General features: G+C 40.4%; 1 protein-coding gene across 8 annotated transcripts in view; it reads left to right on the forward strand.

Annotated features, from left to right (window-relative positions):
• The window catches only part of TAFA4 (TAFA chemokine like family member 4), a 78,100-nt gene extending 56,040 nt beyond the window's left edge, over positions 1–22,060 (forward strand). For 5 of the 8 annotated variants that reach the window (XM_064667222.1, XM_064667223.1, XM_064667227.1 and 2 more), the window contains 3 exons: positions 12,026–12,181; positions 16,273–16,356; positions 20,183–22,060. In XM_064667222.1, coding sequence (XP_064523292.1) covers positions 12,026–12,181; positions 16,273–16,356; positions 20,183–20,280 — 338 coding nt within the window. In that variant the 3' untranslated portion in view covers positions 20,281–22,060. Of the gene's footprint in view, positions 1–12,025; positions 12,182–16,272; positions 17,578–20,182 lie in introns of those variants that run through there. The other 3 variants (XM_064667228.1, XM_064667224.1, XM_064667225.1) reach the window with 2 other exon arrangements.
• The last annotated feature ends 1,162 nt before the right edge of the window (positions 22,061–23,222 follow it).

Genomic DNA, 23,222 nt, shown 5'->3' on the forward strand with positions numbered 1-23,222 from the left:
AATCCTTTAAGTCTTCCACCTTTTTTATCTCTCCCTTAACCTTTGCCCAAAAATAAAGGGAAATTTTCCTTTACCTTCTATACTGCCATTTTTGCATTCTCAAAAGCAACTTGTTGGAGACTGCAATTAAAATTATTACAAATTTCACATGTAATATAGAAGTAAAAGATTTTGTTAGAATTATTTAAACAGAAAGCTTGCATGCAATAAATCATATATAAAGTGAGAAAAGACTTTTGAAAAGCCATTTGTTTTTCATGCTGAATACAACCATGCCTGTTCCCTAACAATAGAATTTTATAATAATTTTTAAAGCAAAACTCATATTTTTATTAATGTAGAAATGTAGATCTTTTTACATTACAAGACTCAGACTATTTCATTAAAGAAGTTAAGGCATGGCAGTTCAAGTGGGTGAATTATTTTCCTCAAAAGTTCTGTTTGCCAAGGTAGTATTAAACTGGTCTAGCTAGGACTGTCAGTGTGCTGACAATTGAGTTCTCTTTGTGGAAGTGGTAGTGCAGAAAACAATTCATTAATTATGTTGTTTGATCTCAAATGGTCAGGTTTGCATGCTCAGAAGGTGGATAGTCACTATAAAGAAACTCTTGTAATTTCTTGTGCTCAAAAGAGGCACTTGTAGGTAATTACAAGATGCAATCACAAAAGATCAGGAAGCCTCGATGGATTAGTAATGAGATACAGAGCCTTTTACCTCAAGGTCATTGTTCCTAATCCAGTTCTGCCTGGTGGTGTTCGGAAGTGCCATCAGACAGGTGCTTAGTTTGAAATTAGCTGGAGATCTCAGAGTTGTTAGTAAGTACATATCCACCAAAGAAAAATTGCTATGGGTGTGATTTTCTCTCTAGCTGTCTCCTTCTCTCCTATCTAGATATGAGACAATTTCTGCTGTTCCTTGTATTGTGCTGACTGAGTAAGATTAATGTGACTCTGGCCAGTTTCTCTGCTGCTGAGAGCTGCCTGCTGGGCACTGATGGTGCTGTCAGACACGAGTCCTCTGCCTGCTGTGGGCACTGCAGGGAGGGCAGCAGAGGGAGGCAGTGCAGTAGTTCACGTTTAAAGGAGAGGCTGGTGGGAGCTGATGTTTACAGGCTCGAAGGACAGTGTGAGGGAGGCAGTCCAACCACACACAGTGTCCTAGGAAGCTCTGAAAATAGCCTGAGTTGAACAGGCATGGGTGGAAGGGAAGTCTTCTTCCATGGCCTGTCCAGTGAGTGTCTTGTACAGACTGAAGGACCTCACAGCTCATTGTCAACAGCGGCACCAATGCAGTTGTCACTGATTCCCACTGCTGTGGTTCACTACAGATTAATCTGACCTTTTCTTGGGTTCTCAGGACCTCTAAGCAAGGAGTCCTGCAGAGGAATGTGCCTTTATGAAGCTGCTGCTCTGTAGGACAGCTATCACAAACAATGCCTGTTGGTTCTCCCTGCCAAGTCCTTGGTGAGACATTGAGCTGAAGAAAGTACCAAAAGGACACTATGTATAATCTCATAATGTCCATGGATTTTCAAAACCAGTTACCATTCTGACAGTTTATCTTGCAAGTGAGGCAATGTGTGTTTTGAGATCAAGAGAAGCCAACCACTCTAGCAGAAATTGTTTTTCAAGGAGTTAAAGTCAGCACAGTTTTTAAAAGTAAAAAAAAAACCAGCATGAATTGTTGATTTGAAATTTTTTTTGAGAATAGGATCAGAAGAAACCCATTAGAAGTTCTGCTTTGTAATGTAAGGACTCCAAGAGAGAGAATCCAACTGTTTAAATTAGAATGCCATCTTTGTGGAAAGAGTGGAACTAATGACAACTGTACCAGGTCACCTTTAAACTTTCTCAGACAGGGGAGATGGTGGAACATTGCTGTTAAAGTCAATGGCTCTTGGGGGAGCCTAACCAGCACTGTGTAAGTTAATGGCATGCCCTCTCCTGCCACCTATGGCTGCTCCATTATCCTTGAAAGCAGCCATCAAATTTGCACAGCTTTAACAGGAACATCTGCTTCTCTCCCCTGGTTGTTTCCTTCACATCTGCAGTGGTTGTGACAGGGCACGTGCTCTTCTTCATTCACCCTCGTTGCTCTGACCTTTCCTGTGGCTCATTTTTTATGCTCTGGCTCCTTAATGACTATTCTAATTCATCTCTGCGTTTGCTGATAGTCTCATTAGGGCCAAGGGAAAATTCACCAGGTGAGGAAGCCTGTTGTTTTCTGGTAAGAATAAAAGTTTGTCAAATCTGACAAGCTGGCTGGGGTACATTCGAGGGACAATTTCTCTACACCACTTCTGCAGCTGTGACAAGTCTTCCTGATAAAAGAGCAATCCCTCTCTTCTGTGGTGAATGAAGTGAGTCCTCTTTTCTGCCTGACTTCCCCCCCCCCCAAACACCTAGAAAGGTATCCAAGACTCTTCCTGCTATTTAAACATCTTATTTCCATTGATTTAAAGTAGATTTCATTGTCAACATAAGAACTGGATGGACATTTAAAAGCCCTTGGGAATTTGAGACTTCCCCTTCAATTCTACCTCCTTTGAGCCTCCACTCTAAATATGCTTTGTCAAGTGTCCTGGAGCAAAGCCAGTGTCTGTCTGGTTATGTACAGGTGTAAAGAAATGCTATTATTGCAGCTGCTACATTATGAAATAAATGTGCTCAGATATCGGGGAGCAAATTTCCATCTCATGGTAGAAAACCCCCCTTCCAAATACAATAATCTACAAGAGTCAAGAGCCTTCTTTGTCCTCTGAGTGATGACAGTAAGGATTGAATAAGATTTGAGGATCAGACTGTCAGACTTTCTCCCAGAGTTGTAGTCTCTGTCAAAGCTATGGCATGGTATGGAGGGAGGCTTTTGATGTTACTCTCCAGTTTGTTCCTCCTGTACAAATTACAGGATACAGTGGCTTCTGTACCGTTTTGAAGTTATATTTTAACTTTTCACTTCAAGCTGAATTAAGATGGAAAATCTCCCTAATCACAGTTCAGGACTGTCAGTTTTAATAGGAATGGAAGAAGAGTTGGGTTCCTGCTTGCTTGGAAGGGGATGTGTGGAGCAGGAAAGGAATGTTTTAACATATAGTTCTTCCCTTTCTGAGAAGGGCCTGTTAGCACTCTGCTTTTACTGCTTCATACAGCTTTTTGATAGCAACTCACATTGTAAGCTTGGGTGAAATATCTTTACTGTCGCTAGTCACCAAATGAAAAAAGGTAAATTTGTGTAGAACAAGCCATACACTGACCATAAAACCAGCTTTTGCTGTATAGGATCATAGGGTTAATAATACACATAACATGGAGGAAATGTGATGAAGGACCAGTATAGTATGTGTGTTTTGGCAGCACCCACTTATGTTTGCACCCAGTTATTGAGCACAGATGTCCAGATTTGGCTCTTTGAACTGCACCTCTCTGGGATTTTTCTTTGCAACTGAAATGTTAAAATTTTAGACTTGAACCTTTATTCTTAGGTAAAGAAGATGAAAAATCGAAAGTTGAGAGGCTCAAGAGATCTGCAGAATCTTGAAAAGAAAAAGAAGTATTAACGGTGAAGCTTTGACAGAGAGTCATCAGTATGAAACAGGAAACGTGCAGACCCTCACAACTTCTGAATTCTGACCTTTTAAATCATTATTCTGTCATTACCAGTGTAAGTCAGGGTCATGAGTCTAAATGTGGGCCTATGGGAAACTGTTACTAGGTTCTGATTTTCACTTTATTTCATTGTGACTATATTTTATATATATTTATGGTCTCTTTCACTGTTACAGCATAGCATAAAGTGGTGGCACTCTGCAGTGTTCTTTTTTTCTGTATATCATCATCATTCAACAATGCTGACTAAAAAAATGTCTGACATTCTGGAAACCTCACTTATGTTTTGCACTTACGGATACAGTAGTTAAAATACCTTAAGTTCAATTAACTGTTCAGCCAGGTTGGATACAGTCTGCACATGCTGAAACCACTTAAAAGTCCTCATGCCACTCAGAATTAAAAATGCATTTGTGCAATTTAGTTTTATGACCTGTTATTGCTTAACTGGCAGCTGGATCTTATACTTGCACTGCTGTGATACTTTCCTTGAGTTTTCCATTAGATAAACCCAAGATAATCATTATAGGTGCATAAAACCTGATGTAAAATGAGACAAAGTTTGAAAACAATTAATCAGTGGTGATCAAGACATAGGGTTTTTTCCAGGGATTAAAGACCAGCAGAGGAGCTGATGGCCTGGTGCCCAGTGCATCAGCTGATCTGATTGCATGTAATGTTCCTCAAAATTCCCTTTGCCTGATTTGCCTATTGCATGGAAATTTCATCTCACTTCGGCAGTGAAATCTATCATTCAAATTCACAGCCTTGTCTGCTGGTTCTGGTTTTTGCAAAAGACAGTTCTTCCAGTAGCAGCAAATGGTGCTGTATAATTTTAATAAACACAGAGCAATTAGTGTAAAGAGACTGACTGCCAAAGTCAGTCTTTTAAATTAAGACTCAAACAGGACAACCAGAAGAACTTTCATAAACCACGACATTTAATGACTGTGGTTATGTCTGTATCTTTCCGGAGCAGATTCTCAAATGAGGGTTAACTAATGAATTTATTTGCCTACCTCTAACTGCCAAATTCAGGTGCAGTCCTATTACTTTACAGTCCAACAACATTAATTTAATTTAAGGAGGGAAACACACCTTTGTATTAAAAAATCAAACCCAGAAAAAGCAGAAGTTCTTTGTACCTTGTAAATGTGAGCTGTTTTGAGCACTGAAATGGAACATTTCCTTGGCTGCCCTCCCTAGTTTTACTGATTCTACTCGGACATGGGAATACAGATTCAATTTTCACTTGAAATTAAGAGAATGCTTCTTTCCCAGACATCTACTTTGTTTTCTGGCATCTTCCATTTACTTAATCTGCAGAGCCTAATGGCTAAGATGACAATTAGTGTTTCATATTCTCTAAACAAATACCATTCTAGTCTGATGAATGACCTTGAACTGGGTTAAAAGTACCTCTGGTATTTAGTAGATTACAAATGTTTGTTTTACACAATTAAGCCCAAAATGATCATTAGGTATTTCAGGTGATGGAGGAATGCTTGGAAAGGCACAAGGCCCAATCTTCAAAATATATTTTGTTGCATGCCAGAGACAGACTTAAAAGTTTTTATGTCTCTTTTTTTTTTTTTTTAGTTTCCTAAAGATTATTGTACTATTAAATGAACTTCTGACATGCCTTAGATGAGCAGTAATAAGCTGTACAAGCACAGTTCTGATCTTGGCTGTAGAGAGCAGCTGCCAATGGCAGCAGGCTCCGGGGACAGTGAAATCCTGGTGCCTTCAAGGGCTGCATTAGTGACATTTTGGTCAGAATGGCTTCATTACTGATGTGGATGGGACAGTCTTTCCCAGTTTGTGGTCCCAAGTATGCTATTTTTGCTTTCCTATGGCAAGAACAGCCCTGTTTTTAGAGGCCAACAGCTCTCACAATTGAGGCAGAAAATTTAATTTTTGCTTACAAACTGGTGAGTAGCTGTAAGCCTGGCCTGTATGGATGTGTGTACACCTGCTTTCTTCAGGCAAGCAGAAATCTCTCTAGAGAATAGTTTCATTCTTTTTCCCTTTCTCTCATGATAAATTTGTGGAGGAAGGAATAAATGAGAGAAAAACAGTGGTCCGCATGTAATAGCGAGAGTGAATGTTAATGGGACACATGGGAAATACTTCTATATTACAGAGCACAGTGTGGCTCATTTGCTACAAGTTATGATTGAAAACCAAATCTTTCCTTGGTATTTTCTTCTCTGCCTCGCCTAAAACAGCCACACAGCGGAAAGTTCCCCCCAGAAAATTATTAGCTCTGCTTCAGTCTGAGGTGTGTTATGAAGTTTCAGGCTCTTAGATTTCATTTGTACAAGTGATATGTGTGCTTGAACCAGGATGAATATTGCTGCCCAGCTGAAAGGCACTCCTTATTGATTGGCTTCAGTGTAGCACTCTGGCGGGTAGAGACACTCATGTTTTAATTTGTTTTTGCTTCCAGGTCACCCTTCATCCACCTTTCCATTTGCAGCAGCTTTTTCCTCCTCCCTTTCCTATTTACAGCACCTTCTCAGCTGTTTTGATTTATTGACTGCTTAGATTTAATGCTTCATCCCTTGGAGAAGTCTCAGTGCTTGTGTCTGATCTAAGGTCACCTATGCTACTTATTCCAGGGGATTTTAATCTCCATATGGATGTGACCTCTGACACTCACCAAAGAATTCACTGTTACATGGTTCTCTGCAGCTGTGTCAGCAGGTTCTTCCACCTGCTCTGAAGGGTTATGCTTTTGATTTTATTAACTCTTTGGGTCTCATTATCAGTGTTTGGGGTCATTCACCTTTTTTCAAATATACAGCTATATCTACTGTACCCCCAGGGTTCCTCCCTAATTAGCTGCTTGTTTTGAGAGTTGTTTTTTACCTCAGGTGTCACTTCTCACCCTGCACAAGTTAAAGTGGTTCAGGGCTGGTTCCCAGGTTCCTCAGTTCAGATGCTGATTGTGATTTTGCACATACCACACTCCTGCTTTCTGCAAGAGATGAAGCCCAACTGTCTTGATTGGAACAAAAGCTGTAACTTTATGGCCTATGAGAAAGAAAGTCTGGTTTAAAACCTGCATGTTGTGGAAGCATCAACCCCTGTTCCTTCATCTGGAAGACTGTTGTATCTTTGCTTGCTTTTTTTGCTACAGATACTGGCTCTACGTATCACAATACTGCTGTGTATTTGATGATTGTGAGAGTAATGAATAGTGAACTGGATTCCTTGCTCCCTTTTTTTTTTTTTTATTTTGGTGTGTGTGTTACATCTGACTTTGCCTTCTATCATGGGCAGGTGGTTATGGGAAGATATTTCTTGTCTGTTTATTTCTAGAGCAGTTGAACTGGGCTTTCATGGCAGTTCTGGACTATCTCTGAGCAGTCTCTTACTGCCAACAAGTTGAAAAGTTAAACTTTAAAAGTGACATTGGACTGATTTCTATATGCAGAGACAATTTATGAGAAAGTGTATGTATGTATATGTATCTATCTATCTAAATCTACTCTATATCCTTGAGGAGGAAGAACACCTAAGTCAGAACCTTGTGACACGAATGCGAAACTGAAAAAAATCCAGTCTCTGATGGAATGGTAGTAGAGAAAAGCTCTGATGAAATTCTCAGCCTAGAAGATGGTGTGTTAATTTTACCCCTCAATGACTTCTAGCTTCTTCTCTTGAGAAGAGTTTTTATCTTTAGAAACACCCCTTCTCTGCTCCCCCCCCCCCCAAAAAAAAACCCAAAGCACCCTGTGAGCTGGAGAGGGTCTTGTAAATATGTTTGGTAAATAATAGGAAAAATAGCAAATGTTATTTCCATTAATATATGTGTTTTTCTAACAATATTTGCCTTTTGGTGTGTGCTTCTGCAAGTTCACATATTTGTAAGCAAAAACCAGCATGAAATGAAGGGAGAACAGATGATGAACTGGCACCAACATTTCAGAGTGCCTTCCTCTTCCAAACAGCATCAGTGTTTCTCTTAATGTTGTCTGCAATGTTTGGTTCCAAAGCTGTTCATCTTCCTATTGACAGCCATCCTCTTACCCTTTAAATAAATGATGCGGTTGATTTTGTGCAGACCAATCTCATTGGTTTTGAGGCTTTCTAAGGAATGTGCTAAGCTGGGCTCATATTGTCCTACTCCCTAGATGTGCTGCTCTCCACAGTACAGTTGCTGTCTTCCTCAGAGGTGGCAGCTTATGAAACAGAGATAAAAATTCCCTTTAAATCTCTCTTTTCCTTATGTTTCTTAGCCAAGAAAGTAGAAAAAGAGGAGGTTGTTCAGAATTTCTGATTGAGGCATGCTGCCTGCATGTATATTGCATTGAAACAGCACTCCTTGGGAGTGATTAGGGTTAGTCACAGAGACGAAATGGATGTGGACGGAATTGGTTAACAACCTTCTGAAAGCCTTCCTCTTTCTTTGATAAGTTCCTTGTAGTTTTGAAGCACGACACTATGATGTTTGATATTTTATTAACAATAATTGTATTTCCCTCTTTTCATTTGAGCATTTCAAAGAGTTTTAGAACCTTTAATTGAGTATCTGCCCTCTGACTTGTAGGAAGAAAGTGAAAATACTGCCTTGTCTTGTATGTTAGTTGAAAAAAAGTATTAAACTGAGAATAAGCAGTTCAATGGTGATTATTGAGTCAACTCTACTCACAACACTTGTGCTGGCTTGTAATGTGAAAGCCTAATAACCTCCTGGCTTGAACTCTCTTATTCTTCAGAGATGATGGCTGTGTGCTCTGAGTACTCTGGGGGTTGTCTCACAGCTCTGCACAGTACATCCTTCTGGGCTGAAAAGCCTACAAATAACAAAGAATTGGTCACAGAACCTTCATTTGACCACTCCTTGAGGTCACTAAGAGGCATTCTGGACTTGGGCACCTGAGGCCTGTTGTTATCTGTAGATATCTCATAATGGAAGGCAGGAAAATTCATAGCAGGGAGTGTCCTGGAGGTGGCTTCCATTAGGAAGTCCTGTCCCATTATGTCTGTGCCCTTTATGGAGAGAGAGGGAAAGTGTCCTTAGTGAACTTGAATAACACTGGTATTTCTAGGGAAGCTAAGCTGTACAGAAATTGGGATATGGATAACAACACATGTGCCAAACTCCTGGTCAGAGGTAACCCAGATCCCCACAGTTTCCAACACTCATTCCCCATCCTCTGCAGTGCCTGGCTGGCAGATGTTCTGTCCTTGATATTTGGGAGGTGTTCCATGACAGGAACCTTTCTCTGGTAGTGTTGCTGATAGAATGTAGCTCTCTTTGGAGATTTTTCTTATTTAAACGTGATGGTGTAACTGAATTTCAACTGCAAATATTGACAGCCCTAAAGTTGCAGATCTGAATAGGTTTACAGGTGATGAGCTATGAATTTATGGGCTTTGCTCTCCACAGACTGGCTTTGTCCCATTCTCTCACTGCAGTTCTCCCTGAAATGGCTTTCTTGATGTGTCTGGTGTAGAATTCACTTACTGTGATCTTCATATTTTAAAAACTCTTCAGCCCTTGCTCCTCAAATGTCTTGGCTTCCAGGGACTCCCTGAGTTATAATACACTGTAAGGCTGTTCTTGAGTGTTTCTGTCAGTACACTTTCAGCTGTACATTAAATGTACTTTAAACCTGAGATGAAGGTTTATTTAGTGCAAGATGAATATTAAAACATGCAGGAGAGTATTCTTATATACCTTCTTTTTGCTGCCTTTGGGCACCTGAATGCAGATACAACAGGCTTCAGTGGATATGGGCAGGAATAGAACTGAGCTGATGGTTGGTTAAGATATTCTGTGAGTTTTCTTAAATGTAAAAGCCACTCTGCAAATGGGAGTGCTTATCCTCAAGGCTGCTGAACACTGACAAAAACAGGACCAGAAGCCACCACATTTACCCTCAGCACTTGTTCAGCACCTGTTCACAGATGTGTCTGAATATTAAGAAATGTGTATGGTGTTCAGCAGAATAAAAAGTGTTAGGATATGTGTGAACAAGCAGGAGGAAATATTGATGAGAACATGTAGGAGGGGAAAGACTATTACAAGGGCAATCCAATTAATGCAAATGATGCATGCAGATGTCTGTGGCTTTTTAGTTCCTTTAGTGTTCTACTCCTTAAGAGCTGTGCACTAGGGACAAGGGAGGAGAGCTCTGTCTTCCTGTGGGTGCTTTCAAACCTTAGCACCCCACCTCTGCCAGCAGATGAAGAGGGGACACCTCCCCTCACCTGCCTGTGTAGCTGCAAAGCATGAATAAGTGACAGCAAAACAGCTACTAAACCAAAGGGTGCATTCATGAGGGAACTTAATCTTGCCTTCTGCAAACAGCAGTGTGTCTGTTGGCTCCTGGTACTTCAGGGCAGAGCTGTCACTGCTTTAAAATTCAAACAACATGATTGAAAGAGAGCCCCAGGTTTTTGGGACTGTATGCTCAGGGCCAACCTGTTTGATTTCTTTTGGTATTGGCTTAACAGGACTCTTCACCTGAGGGAAGCAGAATTTGAGCTTGAAAACAGACATTCTTGCAGCTACATGCTGAGTGTTGGAGCTGGATCTAGTCCATCCTTATGATGTACCTTCTGGAAAAAAGGCTTTTATCTTGGCATCTGATATCTGGTGACTAATGACTTCAATTAAAATGAAGACCTGGCCACTTGGTCTTTCAGATGAGATACATGGCAAACACAAATATGTGGCCTGGGCAGTTAAAAATTTTTGCTTTTTTTCCCCTCCCTTATAAAATCACCTTCTCAAGAGACAGTCCAAAATGACCTTGCTCTCCTGAAGTCAATAGAAATTTTGTTGTTGACTCCAGTGAATGCAGAGACCACCACAGTAAGCACTGTAGGAAACCAATGGAAGTTTTTTCTGTTTACTCCAAAGAGTTTTGACTCAGGCTGTAGATCTAATACACAGATAATTAAATAAATATACTCTTAAATTAACAACCTCATTTTACAAAATCTTTTCTGTCAGAACCCCATGCCACCTTATTAACTCCAGGCATTGTCATGTGAAGTGTTTTGTGGAACCATAATTTGGAATGAAGTGGCCAATTTACCTTGTCTTCTGTGTATTTGTTTTCCATATTGACTTACAGAGAAGCTGCTGTCCAAGGGACTAGTAGCTTTTTTTCATTTTTTCCATGTTTATTATGATATTGATATTAGGTCTGCCAATAAACTCTGTCTGACATTAGTAACAGATTTTGTAAAAAAGAAAAAAAATCCAGAAACCAAAAAAAAGTCTGTTCCTGAAGAGTGCTCTCCCTTTCCCCTGCCTTTCCTCAGTCTCTGTGCCTTTGATATCAGCCACACCTACACCAATAACTGTGCTGTTGTCTCTTCTCATATCAGGAACCTGTATTGCTTTGATGGTGACTATTTTTATTATTCTCAGCCTTGTCTCTCTGTCTAGCTCACTTATGAAATAACTCCCCCTGTTCTGTAGTGCTGTTAATTTACAAGGTGCTTTACAAACACAGATAAGAGCCTTCCAAGGCTCTGCTCTAAATAAGACAAGACAAATGCAAGATGAAGCACTTGAAGGCTGTTCAGGGAACTGAGGATGTGGAAATGACTTATGCAAAGAGGAGAGGGGTTTGTGAAGTTTCTGAGGAAGGGTTTTAGGCAGGACACAGAGTAAGTTTGGCAGTGGAAGAAAAGGGTCAGGTGCAAGGAGCAGTGAGGTCAGATGTGAAGGCAAGAGCAAGGAAAAGAGAGGAAGGGGAAAATAACCTCAGAGAAATAAGGGACAGCGAATTGTGAGGAAATGCACTCAAGAGCATAGAATATTTAGAATATTTATAGAACATTTATCACAGGTTTATTCAGAATGATCTAGAAGGGAACTTGGGAAATCCGTATAGTTTGGGTGTGATTTTTTCCTTTTCTTTTTTGACAGGACTTGACTGCCCATGGCAGCTTTTCAGCCTAGCTTGTTCTTGTTGTCTGCAAGCAACAGGCAGTACTCACATGTTGTGTTGGAAAGTTTCCCTACTATTTAATATAACTCTCTCCTGCATTAAACATTATCATGTCCATTGTGTCCATCTATGAAGTGAAAGAATTGAGTATCAAACCTAATGGAAGACAGGAAGCCAAAGGAAGGAAGAGTTTCTTCTGTCTGCGTGTCTTTTCTTCCTATCTAGTTGACTACTCCAACTTCCTTTTCTCCCCGTGGCTCCGTAAAGGCCAGGGAAGATAGACTGAAAAATTGATTTATGATGAACTAATCTTTGTTAGTAAGAATAGGATAAACTCAGGGAACGAGCCAGATCCTACAAGGTGCTTTGCCTCTTTGTCTTTCTGGGATTTAAGCTGACACTGGGGAGATTGAGTACCTCGCAGGACTGTATGAAGTGTCTCTTCCTTTACATGCTGATGTTTTGTTTTGCTCTCCATCACTTGTCTCTACATTTATTAGGCCAGCACCAGGTCAAGCAGGGGACATGTGAGGTTGTGGCCGTGCACCGTTGCTGCAATAAGAACCGGATCGAGGAGCGATCCCAGACAGTGAAGTGTTCCTGCTTCCCGGGGCAGGTGGCTGGGACAACACGGGCCCAGCCCTCGTGTGTGGAAGGTAAGCAGCCTCCTGCTCACTTGTGGTTCATTGTTTGAGGAGTTTAGTCTCCTTGATGTTTGACTTCCCCCCCCATTGCCTCTAAAGCGTAATCCTTCCTTTTTGTTAATTTTGGAAACATCTCTGTGCATTGATGATAATGAGTCCGTGCATAAATCTTGGTGTAATTAATCCTCTTAATATATGTACTAGTCCATTTTGTGTGTGTGCCAATAAAGCTCCTTAATTTTTTCACACAAGAGTTCTCCTTTAAAACTAGTCTGAAAACTGCATAAGCCCAGAAATTCAAGCTTATGGTATTAACTCTTCCAGGTGTCTTAGAAGAGAGTAGCTTGGTTAAAACTCAACAGATAATAAATGCAACCCTAAGGCTGGGCATGCAGATAGTGCTTGGACAGCTGATATTGAGAGCTGTTCTCTTTTCACCATTTAATGTGCCTAATGGGCTCTTACACTGGACACCAGTGCTACAATGATGCCTCAAGTTAATTCAGTTCCATGTGTGGCAATCCTGAATATTTCAGAGTTTGGAGAGTGAAGCAAGCACAGGGCTGCACAGGACACTGTCTGAGCTAGGACACCTCCCTGGGGAATGAAAAATGGGGCCCAGTTGCCTTAGTCTATTCCAAGGACAGGATGCTGCTCTTTTTTTTTAATGTAGTAAAGCTACTCCAAGACAGATTTATTTATTTTTTTTTTTAATCTCAAAATTACCAGAATCCTCCCTTTTGTAAGCAAGACCCTTCTGTTTTCATTCTTTTGCACATAAAATTGCAACCATTTCAGTTAGGTATAAAACAAAAGCTTCAAAGTCCAATTTTAATCTAGCATTCAGAAATATTTGATTTCAAACATAAAACTCTAAGTACATGTGAATCTGTTCTTTTTTTTAAACTTATTATGAGGTTCTCAAAACAGATATTAAAGAAAGTAGATTTTTATTTTCTATTTTTTAGATGCTTAGTCTTTTCATGCCTTGTAATTCAGGAATACAATCAACTTTAACTGTGCAATTTGTTAGGGGATTTTCTTGTTACATCAGAAATATCTTCTGTATTTTTAGGTGACACATCAAATAGCAGAAATGCTTTTACATATAACAGATAATAGAAGTCGGGCATTATTCTAAACTAATTTAAGGATGGCAAAGGTGAAACTGTCATTCTATGGCAGAAATCTATAAATATTGTAGAAGCTTGATTCAATCAATAATTGCTGAAGGAATTTGGTAGCTGTTTTTTCTTAAAATATAGTTGAAATTAAATGCAACAAAATATTATGAATGTAAGATTTTGATTTTTCCAGTAGAAGCCTTTGATTCCCCCTCACCCCTCAGGGTAATGTTTTAGCAGACTTCGCTTATTTTTGCAGGCATGTGGGACCACAGTTATAGTTTCTGAGCTGCAGAACTCACCATCTTTCCTTAGCCCCAGGATTAGATGTGTTTTCTCCCACTCTATACATATCCTTCAGTAGGCTTCTACACTGTGAAAGCCAGAAACAGTTTGTGTCTTGAATTTGCATATTACAGTCTGATACAGACACTCAGTTTTCTTTTTCAGCACATTTTTCCTGAATGCAGACCTGCTTAATTTGCCTATATTTTGCCCTGAGTTTAAAGGGAAGGATATACCCAAAGCATAGAGTTACTCTTCTAGCCAAAAGAAAAGATTTTATAGAGCAATTGGCTCGTGGTAGTATTTTATTTTCTTTTAACTTCAGGTGTTATCCAGTAGTATTGATCATTTACACCAGGTCAGCAACTGTCCCTCTGCTGCTGGTCACACACATGGGGGTTGGTACCTGTAGTTCCCACCTTGAATCACCCAGCCCTACCTACCCCAGCACACCAGCTTTTTTCACTCCATCCTTTGTGACCTTGTCCTCACCCCTCTTTCTGCCTGGGAAAGAAATCCCTAACGTGCCAAAAGCAGGGCTCTCTGAGGAAGTTTTCCTTCAGCCTCTCTGCCCCCATCTCTCCCCCCTTGTTCCTCCAGTGAGGGTTACCTGCCTCTGAGCTGCACCAGTTTGGCTGCTTGTGAGAGGAAGGAAAGCAGACAGGGAGGAAAATTTCCCGGCTTTTATTTCAGACTGTGCCACAGGTGTTTATTTTGGTTTGTTGTTTGTGTGTGGGTTTTGTTTGTTTGTTTTTTCTTTAAAAAAACAGAGCCCCACAAAAACTGCCAAACAGGCTGACAAAAATCATGCTGCTGCCCAGTGGGGCAGTGATAGATAGCATGTTCTTGGCTCTGTGGGGCTGGTGGGCATTCCAAGGAGAAATCATTCTCTGGAAAACACCTCTGGACAGCCAGTAACTAGAGTTTTGCCAGCCTGATCCTCAGGAATCCAATGAGAATCCATGGAACTAAAGGAGCTATCGGAGTAACTGAGGCACAAGGGATTCTAGATGCCTGCAGGGAACAGGTGACTTCCAGATCTGAAGTTGAACTTATGTTTTCAGGTATATGAAAGCACATTCCCATGTCAGAGTGCAGGCAAAGCCTCAGTGTGTGTCACTGCATCCCTTCTCCCAGCATTCCTGTGCAGAGCTGTGGTGATGGAGCCAGGCCCTCTGGGACTCGCTGGCTTTGAGGCAGAGCTCTGAAATCACAGCTGGTTTGCTGCCAGGATCTGCTGCCTCCTCAGAGGCCTCTACATGTGCCCTCAGGCTTCTGCATTTACCTAAAATAAACGTGGTATAGAAATTGGAATAAATTTAGAAAGTAGCAGAGATAAAATGGATAAAATAGATGACTGGACCATACACCTGGAGTGGGAGTGATCCCTCACCTCCTTGGAAGCACAGTTAAGTTTCACCCCCTTTGTCAACAATCAGTCAGCATTAATGCAAATGATCTGAGACCCAAATGTCTGGTGAAAATTCACACTTATTTTATAATGTTATAAGACTGAAAAATTAGTTTATGAAAGCCAAACTACTGTTCCAGAAGGATATTTTTTCACAGTGCTTTTCACACAGGCTTTGAGTGAAAGTGCAAAACACAAGTAATTGAATGAACATTTCAGCAATATTCTGATGTCAGCTTGCCTGCTTGTCGCCCTAATTTAAAGGTTGCAGAAGTACAAATATGCCTTAAAATTAAAAGGAAAGAAATACTTTACTTGAAGTAGACTGTTATTTTTGTTCATCTTTTGAGTGTGTTGTCCTTTTAACCAGGCATTTCAGCAGTTTGTGCACATAATAGAATGATGCAGACTAGCTAAATCAGCATTTAAAGCCATATTTTATTTTGAAATTCAATCTAGATTATGTAGGATTATTAACTGACATATTTCATGATAATTTTCAGGGATTTGGTAAGTCCCATGAACATTGCAAAACTGAGAAGTGCATGCAGACGCTTGCAGCTGTTTGTGGGAAAGTATATATCTTTTTACCAGCAGTTTCATAAAGTCATGACTACATTTGTAAAAATAACAGGCATGGTCTTATTAATAAAAATTGGCTTAAGGGTAGAAAATTAATAAATTTGCACAGTTAAAGTGTGCTACTGTAGTCTTCCAAAACATATTGAAAAACTGGCAGTGTAACTGCAGGTAGATTTTTAGTTGATAATCTAATGCTTGCCAGTGGTTTCCCCATTCTTACCTGCACTGTTTGCTGACAGACCTCATGTGGTTATATCTCTGTGCAATTCTATTTTCTCACCCAGTGAAGGGAGAAACTGGCATTTCTATGTCCAGTCTTGCATATGCATATCTGGATTAAATAAGAAGCCTCAGCTTCATTCCACCTTGCAGCAGGTACTTGACTGAAGCATGTAAATGAAGGAGGCAAGTCATTTTTGTAGTCAGTGGAGATGGAAAGGCATTTCCAGAGGTCAGTTCAAATGCTGGAGTCAGTCTCTGGTGGTGCTTGCCTGTCTTCACCATTTGCATATGGCATTTACCCTTCTGAGGGCTGGAGAAGTTTTTTAGCTCAAAAGCACCCTGTGTGATTCACTATTAGAACAGTAATTGTTGGTGCTACCTTTTGAAACCAAGCAACTGAAGATGGCACAGACAAACCTCCCTGCTAAAACCAATAGTAATAAAAGATATTCTGTCCTTTTTCTCTTTCCTGTTTCTAGCTTCCATTGTCCTACAGAAGTGGTGGTGTCATATGAACCCCTGTTTGGATGGAGAGGACTGTAAAGTACTACCAGACTATTCAGGTTGGTCTTGCAGCAGTGGAAATAAAGTCAAAACCACAAAGGCAAGTACAGAGATCGCCTATATTTAAAGGTGGCTCTTGCTTATGGCATTGCATCTGTGGGTGTGAGCACCAGTACTGGCCTCTACAGTGTTTTGGAAAGCAATGATTAATGTAATTGCTCTCAGAGAGGGAAACACTGGGTCAGAACAGCCCCTTTACTCCTGGAGTCAAACTGCATAAGGCCCTGCTTCAGTCTCTAGTGGGCAGAGAAATTATTCCATTGTGACCAGTGCTAGGGGGATAATCACATTCCAGGATCAATCTTTCAGTTTGCAGATGGAGTACATGGCTCCAAGGTCTTTAGGTGACACTGGTAAATTCCTGTGCTACTGGAAAGCCCTTTTAACTTTTGAAAGTACCAGCATGGCTTGGGAGTTGTTGAGAACCTGCACTGATGGCAGTAGGAACTGTGTGACACTGAGCACTACTGGAAATCAGGTTGGTTCAGATAATTTCTAATTACAGACCATCCTGTAGATGGCCTGTTTTTTAACAAAACCCAAAACAACCCTTTGCTATGCTATCTTATTCCTTAATTAATGGCTAGCAGAGAGTAAATATCATGTTCCTCTGTCTGCTTAACAATTTAAAATGAGTTCAGTGCATCGAAGTTCAAGTCACAAACTGCATGTCTAAATATATCATAAACCAGGAGTCTTTAGCAGGCAATAGCAAGGAGAGACATATGCTCAGCTTTTCCCTTTACAGCCTCTTCTAGCTGGGAATGAATGTTGTTGATTAGGTTACAGTCTGAGTTAATAAGCAAATACTGTCACCAAATGTTGTTTAATAATGGCTGTTCTAAGGAATGAAAACTGCACTAATTTCTGGATGAAAGAGGGAACATCAGAAGGTTTGGGCAGCTGTGGTGTGATACCAGTGATCTGAAGCCCAGTTACTGACATTGCACAGTGTCAGGCTCGCTGGAAAAATCTGACCAAGCCAACCAGTCTGAAAAAACCTGTTCCTGTTTTGAAGATCAGAGGCAGTGGCATCTCTGCCCATGACAGATGGGTTGGAATTAGGTGGTCTCTGAGGTCCCTTTGAACCCAGAGCGCTCTGTGATCCTGTGATCAGTTTTATTTATCAGGTACCAAACGTATAGTCCATTGTGTGCCTGGGTCCTGCTGTTCTCCTGTGGTGGATAATACACCCGAAAGTTGGCCTGCATGCTCTGGAATCAGTGTGGATAACTGGTAGTCAGTTAAAGGTTACCCTCAGCCTTTAAAGTTTTTCTCAGGCACTGCCTTTTAACTACTTGTATATAGTGTTGTAGGGTCACACTGAAGGGTCAGGTCGGCAGAGTAGGAGTTTTAGATATTGAATAAGAAAATCTCTGGAAATACCAGAAGAGAGCTGGCAACTTATACCAAAAGGACCTTACTGGATAAGAGTGAACCAGCATTAAATATCCTTGACACCTTCAGTAGATACCAGAAGGATGAGGGGCAGAACAAGGAGCTTTATGTTGTCACTCATGACTGAAGGCCTGAGGTGTCAAGTCTTCATTCATGCAGCTGCCACTTCCTTCCTGGGAAAATTTGCCTTTTAGTTCACTGAGATCAACTGACCACATGAGTCACACACCGTGTGTGTGACTTTTGCTCTTACTCAGGGAAAAGAGGCAGCCTGAGTCAGTGGGAGTTTACTGAGAGAAGGCTGAATTTGGCATGGATCGTTTATTTTATTACCCATGACAAGTACTGCAGCCAGTGAAGTACAGACTGTGGTATTGCATTCTGATGAGCTTAGGGATGTCTTTATAAAGCTGGAGCGGGACAAATCATCCTGCCTGCAATTAGACCTGTGCAAATTCATCAACTCCAGTGAGTTTGTGTGGGGCTAAGAGAGGGCAGGGTGTAGCAATATGAGGGCAAATGTTGTTTCACTAAACTCTTCCTCTATTTTGCTGGGATGTGGAGTACATTTTGCGTTGGTTTTTATCACCATAGGAGGTGTCTCTGAGGGCTAGGCTAAGTAAACAACTGGCACTTGAGCTGAGGTGTGAATCTAAGGGGATTCATTGGGATTTGTTGTTCCCAGCTGCAGGAATATTTCCAGCCAAGCTGAGTTTTTAGGATTCTCCCAAGTCACATGGGGAGAAATGGGTGATCTCTCAGCATGGCTGTGCCCATCCACAAGAATGTTCCCATGAGTATTTCTTTCTCTCTCCTGTACCAGGGAAACCCTGGATGACAAGCTCACTTGTAGATATCTGCTTGCTAGACAGCAAAAGCTGGGCTACAGAATCTGTCCTGGCACCCATATTTCCCCTGCAGGTATTTTGCCTGTCTTGTGGGTAGTTTTCTCTGTCAACCAAGATAGAGTTGTTGCACGAATACAATGAGCAATGGTAGCTTCAGATTCAGAATAGAAGCTTGTGGCACTCAAGTTCACTATTTTTGAATTGGAAGGGAAATGGAATGGAAAGAAAATTTCCCTTGTTAACAGAGAAAAGGAAAGTATGATATAACTTAGTTTTTTATTTTGAAAATGAACCAAAGATTTGTCTCAGATCAACCAACGAAATATTTATTAAGTGTATTATTAAAATTTTACACAAAGAGGACTATGAACTGTCAGACCAGTAGCCCAAACCCTACAGCCACCTGTGAGTCTTAGAACTGGGATGCTTAAATCAGACACAGCAAAACCCTCTGGGACAATTACAGAAAAGGTACACGTACATGAAGTTCTTCCAGTGTAATAGTTGCCTTATGTCTAAAACAAAAGAGTCGAGATCCATTCTGTATTAATTTTTTTTTTCTGTTATGCACCAGAGATGATCTCATTACCATTTAAATTTGTAATCAATTTTTAAAGCCTTCTAAGACCTTGGGATCAGTGCTACTTGGGACAATGGCTTCCACAGGTTAATTATACGCTGAAAGAGGAAATGCCATTTAATCAATTTTGTCCTCTATCTTTTCGTTCCATGAAAATAAGTAAAAATTGTGGAACTTGAAGCATGGGAGACTGCTGATGCTGCTCAGTATTTGGATGAATAGTTACTGGCTGAGTGGGACAGTTAAAATGTGAAAAGCTGAGGAGCTCGTATCTTCCATCAGTTCCCTCAGGGAAGGAAATAAAAACTTCTCTACGCTGAGTGTCTCTTCAGTTTTGTGACACGTCTAGACAATACAGAGCAGAGCTGACAAAGCTTTCCTCCTTGCAGGCTGCCTGTCCTCATCCATTTCCAGGGTGGGAAATCCAACAGGAACCCTTCTCACTCTGTACCCAAACCCCACTGGGTTTGTGCCTGTGTGTGCATTAAGGCTTAAACACAGGTCCCTGCAGCCCCTGGCTGAGTGTGCATTTGGTTTGAAGGGGAAGAGGCTGTGGGGTCCCATGGGAGAAGTGCTGTCTGGGAGAGATTTCCTCTGCAAGAACAGTTTTTCCCCTCTGCAGACCATGTGCTGTCTGTTCCCTGGTTCCCTCCCATGGACCGCTGGGAATGGGTAGCGGTTTGCATGAATGGTCTTTTGGGATATACACTCGTGCTGTAGGCATTGCTGTTGAAAATGACATGAAGCAAAGGAAAATAGGAGATTTCCATGAGATGCCAGTGCCAAATTTAATAGTGAATGGCCACTTTTTTATCTGTAGACCTCCCTTGTGCTATTGAACATCAGTGTAATTAACATTCTGCTTCTCTGCACGGTGTAAAGGTTGGCTGGGTCATGTTCATTCATGATGTGTTCATGTTCCTTTGCAGCAACAAAGCACCTGCTGTCATCCTTGTTTGGTCCATTCTGTGTAGGTAACTCTTTCCTCTTCTTTCATAGGTAACACGGTAGCAAAGACTAAACCTGTGGGTCACTACCAGAACTATGGCACATGGAGCTGTTCCTTGGCTGTTGCACAGAGACCCTTTTTGTCATGATGTTCCTGACTTTATTCTTTGAACTTGAAAAATGAGTCAGCAAAAAGGACAGTGCTTCTCCCTGCAACTGTGGCTGCAGTTCCTAAACCTGGATTTTACTACAGAGTGGTACATTATAATTTCACAAGAAGAAAATAAAGGATATTTGGTTCTACCTGACATGCATCTTGAATTCCCAAAGATCTGAGACCTAACTGGAATTAATGGAAGCACACACCTGAACTTCTGTGGTGCATCAAGGACACTTCTTAATGACACTAAGATATGTAAAATTGTTCCAAATGAGTTTAGGTCATGAATGTAACCTAGGGGGGCATAGAAAGAAAATGCTGATGTTAGAACTGGTACAGATGATCTTAAAGGTCTTTTCAACCTAAATGATTCTATGGATTTATCTGAGGCATTTCTCACATGCAGTACAACATAAAAATACAAATCTGATCCCAATGCTAAGTCAGTTGATGGGACCATGTTAATAAATTATGTCAGTGTATTTTCAACTGTAATTTAGTAACTGTCAAGGTTGTATGAAGGTGAAAAGATGGAACTTGCAGAATCAGTAGCAATTATTGTAGGGTATACTTTGGTTATAGCTGTGAAATTAGATTTATTTCCTTAGATAGTTCTAGGTAGTTTAACTTTTACATTCATAAGTGGTGGCAGGAAAGCATGAGGAAGAGATAAAATTTGAAAGCAGGCATAGTTTTTCTTGTCCTAAAATAAATCTGTTCTCTAGGGGAATAGCAAAGTATACATATTCCTTGCCTCTTTGAATCTAGATATGGAAAAGAATTTAGCCATTAGCTAGAAATATTCATTCAGATGCCTCAAAAAAAAAAGGAAAGCAGGCTTGTGCTGCATAAGGAAGGCTTACTGTAAGGGGAGTAATTTGTTTGGATTTTCATAGATTTGGTTATATCCTAATAGGTAACATGCTTAAAATTCATAAGTAAAACTCTAGATAAAAGTGAATCTTCAGTTTCAATTAGTTCTTGTTTAGAATGATTATAATAACTAAATGTCCAGTTCCTTGACAGACTGAATTTCCAAGTGGTTACGTTTCAAGACAGATAATTGTTCCCTATTATTGTAGATGCATTTCATGCTGTTTTCCTTATTTGCCTGTTACAGTTTTTTGTCATGAGTCTTCATAAATAGAACAGTGAGTAGAGGTGAAGCTGTAGCCAGTCTGTTCCCTGTGACATCATTTTGTGCATTGCAACAGCCCAAAATGCAGTGATGCAGATGGCTCTTGTGCAGATGAACTGCTGGTGACCCAGCAACTGAATTTGTTGTTATGCTTTATGTAAATATTAGGGTAACAATACACATCTAATTTTTATATAGACATAAAAGCAAAAAAAAAAAAAAGGTGTGTTGTACTAATGTAGGTCATTGTGCATAAGTTTTCTGGTGTATGGCAAAGGTCCCATCAGCAGTGGGAAGCTGTTCAGGGTAATAATTGTTAACTTCTGATTGCTGGAGTGAGTGGGAGCATCCAACCAGTTAATTCCACTGGAGTCAGTGGTGCGTCAGCCAGATCTGGCCCTGTGTTTTTTGGTTTTGATTTCTCTGGTTTAGTTCTCTTTCAATTATGTATTTGATTACAGCTGGGATCATAGTGGTCATTGTACTCGGTGATAAGCGAAAAAGAGATTTTCTGCTCTGTGCTTGGACAGCTGAACAGTTTATTGACTCTGCTTGCCCTGATGAGCTCTACATTCCTAATATTTTTCCATTGTTTTGATTTTCTGATTAAATTTTAAAGTTACCTTTACTATTTCTATAGTTTCTGTGCGTATATATTCATGGTGTCATTAGGGAAAATCATTTTCATTTGCCATTTGTACAATGTTGACCCATAACTGCCATTTATGTATTTATTTATTTATTTATGTGCTCTACAAAGCCTCTAGAAAACCATTGCTGAGATGTTCTAATTGGACAAACAAGAGTTTTAGAGAAAAATTTTCTTTTTCTTTTTTTTTCTTTTTAAAGATAAATACAAATAAAATAAGTTACTTTCCAGTGGTCATACACTGAATTTGTGGCAGAATTGAGAGCAGAACCAAAACTACTTATATGTAATTAAGTCTTACCTCAAAGGGGTACAGTATGTTACATGCCTTGTAATAGCCACCTGGAAGGTGCTTTAGCTGCCACTGAGGAAGGGGGGAAATTACAACATAAATTTGGTAGCATGGGAAATTCAGCCCAAATGAATGACTTGCCTTCCTAGATCCTCAGTCCGTGACAGAGATTTTATATTCCTAAAGCAGCTTTGTTCCACAGGATCTTGGCTTGATTTACAGCTTTCTCTGACTCATTGCACAAATGCTGTAACGTGTGCCTGTCTCTTTTTGGAGGATTGCTGCTTCTTTTGATGCTGTTGTCTGGTATCTGACACCAGCACGGCCCTTCTGCTGAGCGACAGAAAAATCAAAGTCTTTGCCAGCAGCTTTATTGGTGGAAGAGATCAGTGTCCCAGCTTCTTGGTGTGTTCTCTCTGGAAATGACTTGGTTTATGTTTACCTACTTGTTCTAGAAGAGCAGTTTTTGTAAGCAGCATATTTGCCATCTCTCAGAAGCCTCAGTTTGCATCCTACTGTTAAGCTTCTATGGGGCTAAATCCTGTGGGTCATCATGTCCAGGCTTTTGTTTGGACAGACACTGTCCTATTCTGGTTCAGAGTAATCCTCTTGTTCCAAAAGTGACAATGTTTTGCCATGCAATTTCAAACAGAGATTATTGCAGACACTCACTTCTCTGATGATATATAATCTTAATAACCAAGCTGAACTGATTCATATCCTGATTATACTTCTATCTTCTTAACTGTGTTCTTTTCATCCCTCATTAGGATGACCCTGACGTATTTCCTTTCACCCAGGTGACTTTTCAGTAGGAATAACATAACCACAGATTCTTCATCACTTTTTTTT

Source organism: Pseudopipra pipra, chromosome 11 (genome assembly GCF_036250125.1).
Source record: "Pseudopipra pipra isolate bDixPip1 chromosome 11, bDixPip1.hap1, whole genome shotgun sequence".
Classification (NCBI taxonomy): Eukaryota; Metazoa; Chordata; class Aves; order Passeriformes; family Pipridae; genus Pseudopipra; species Pseudopipra pipra.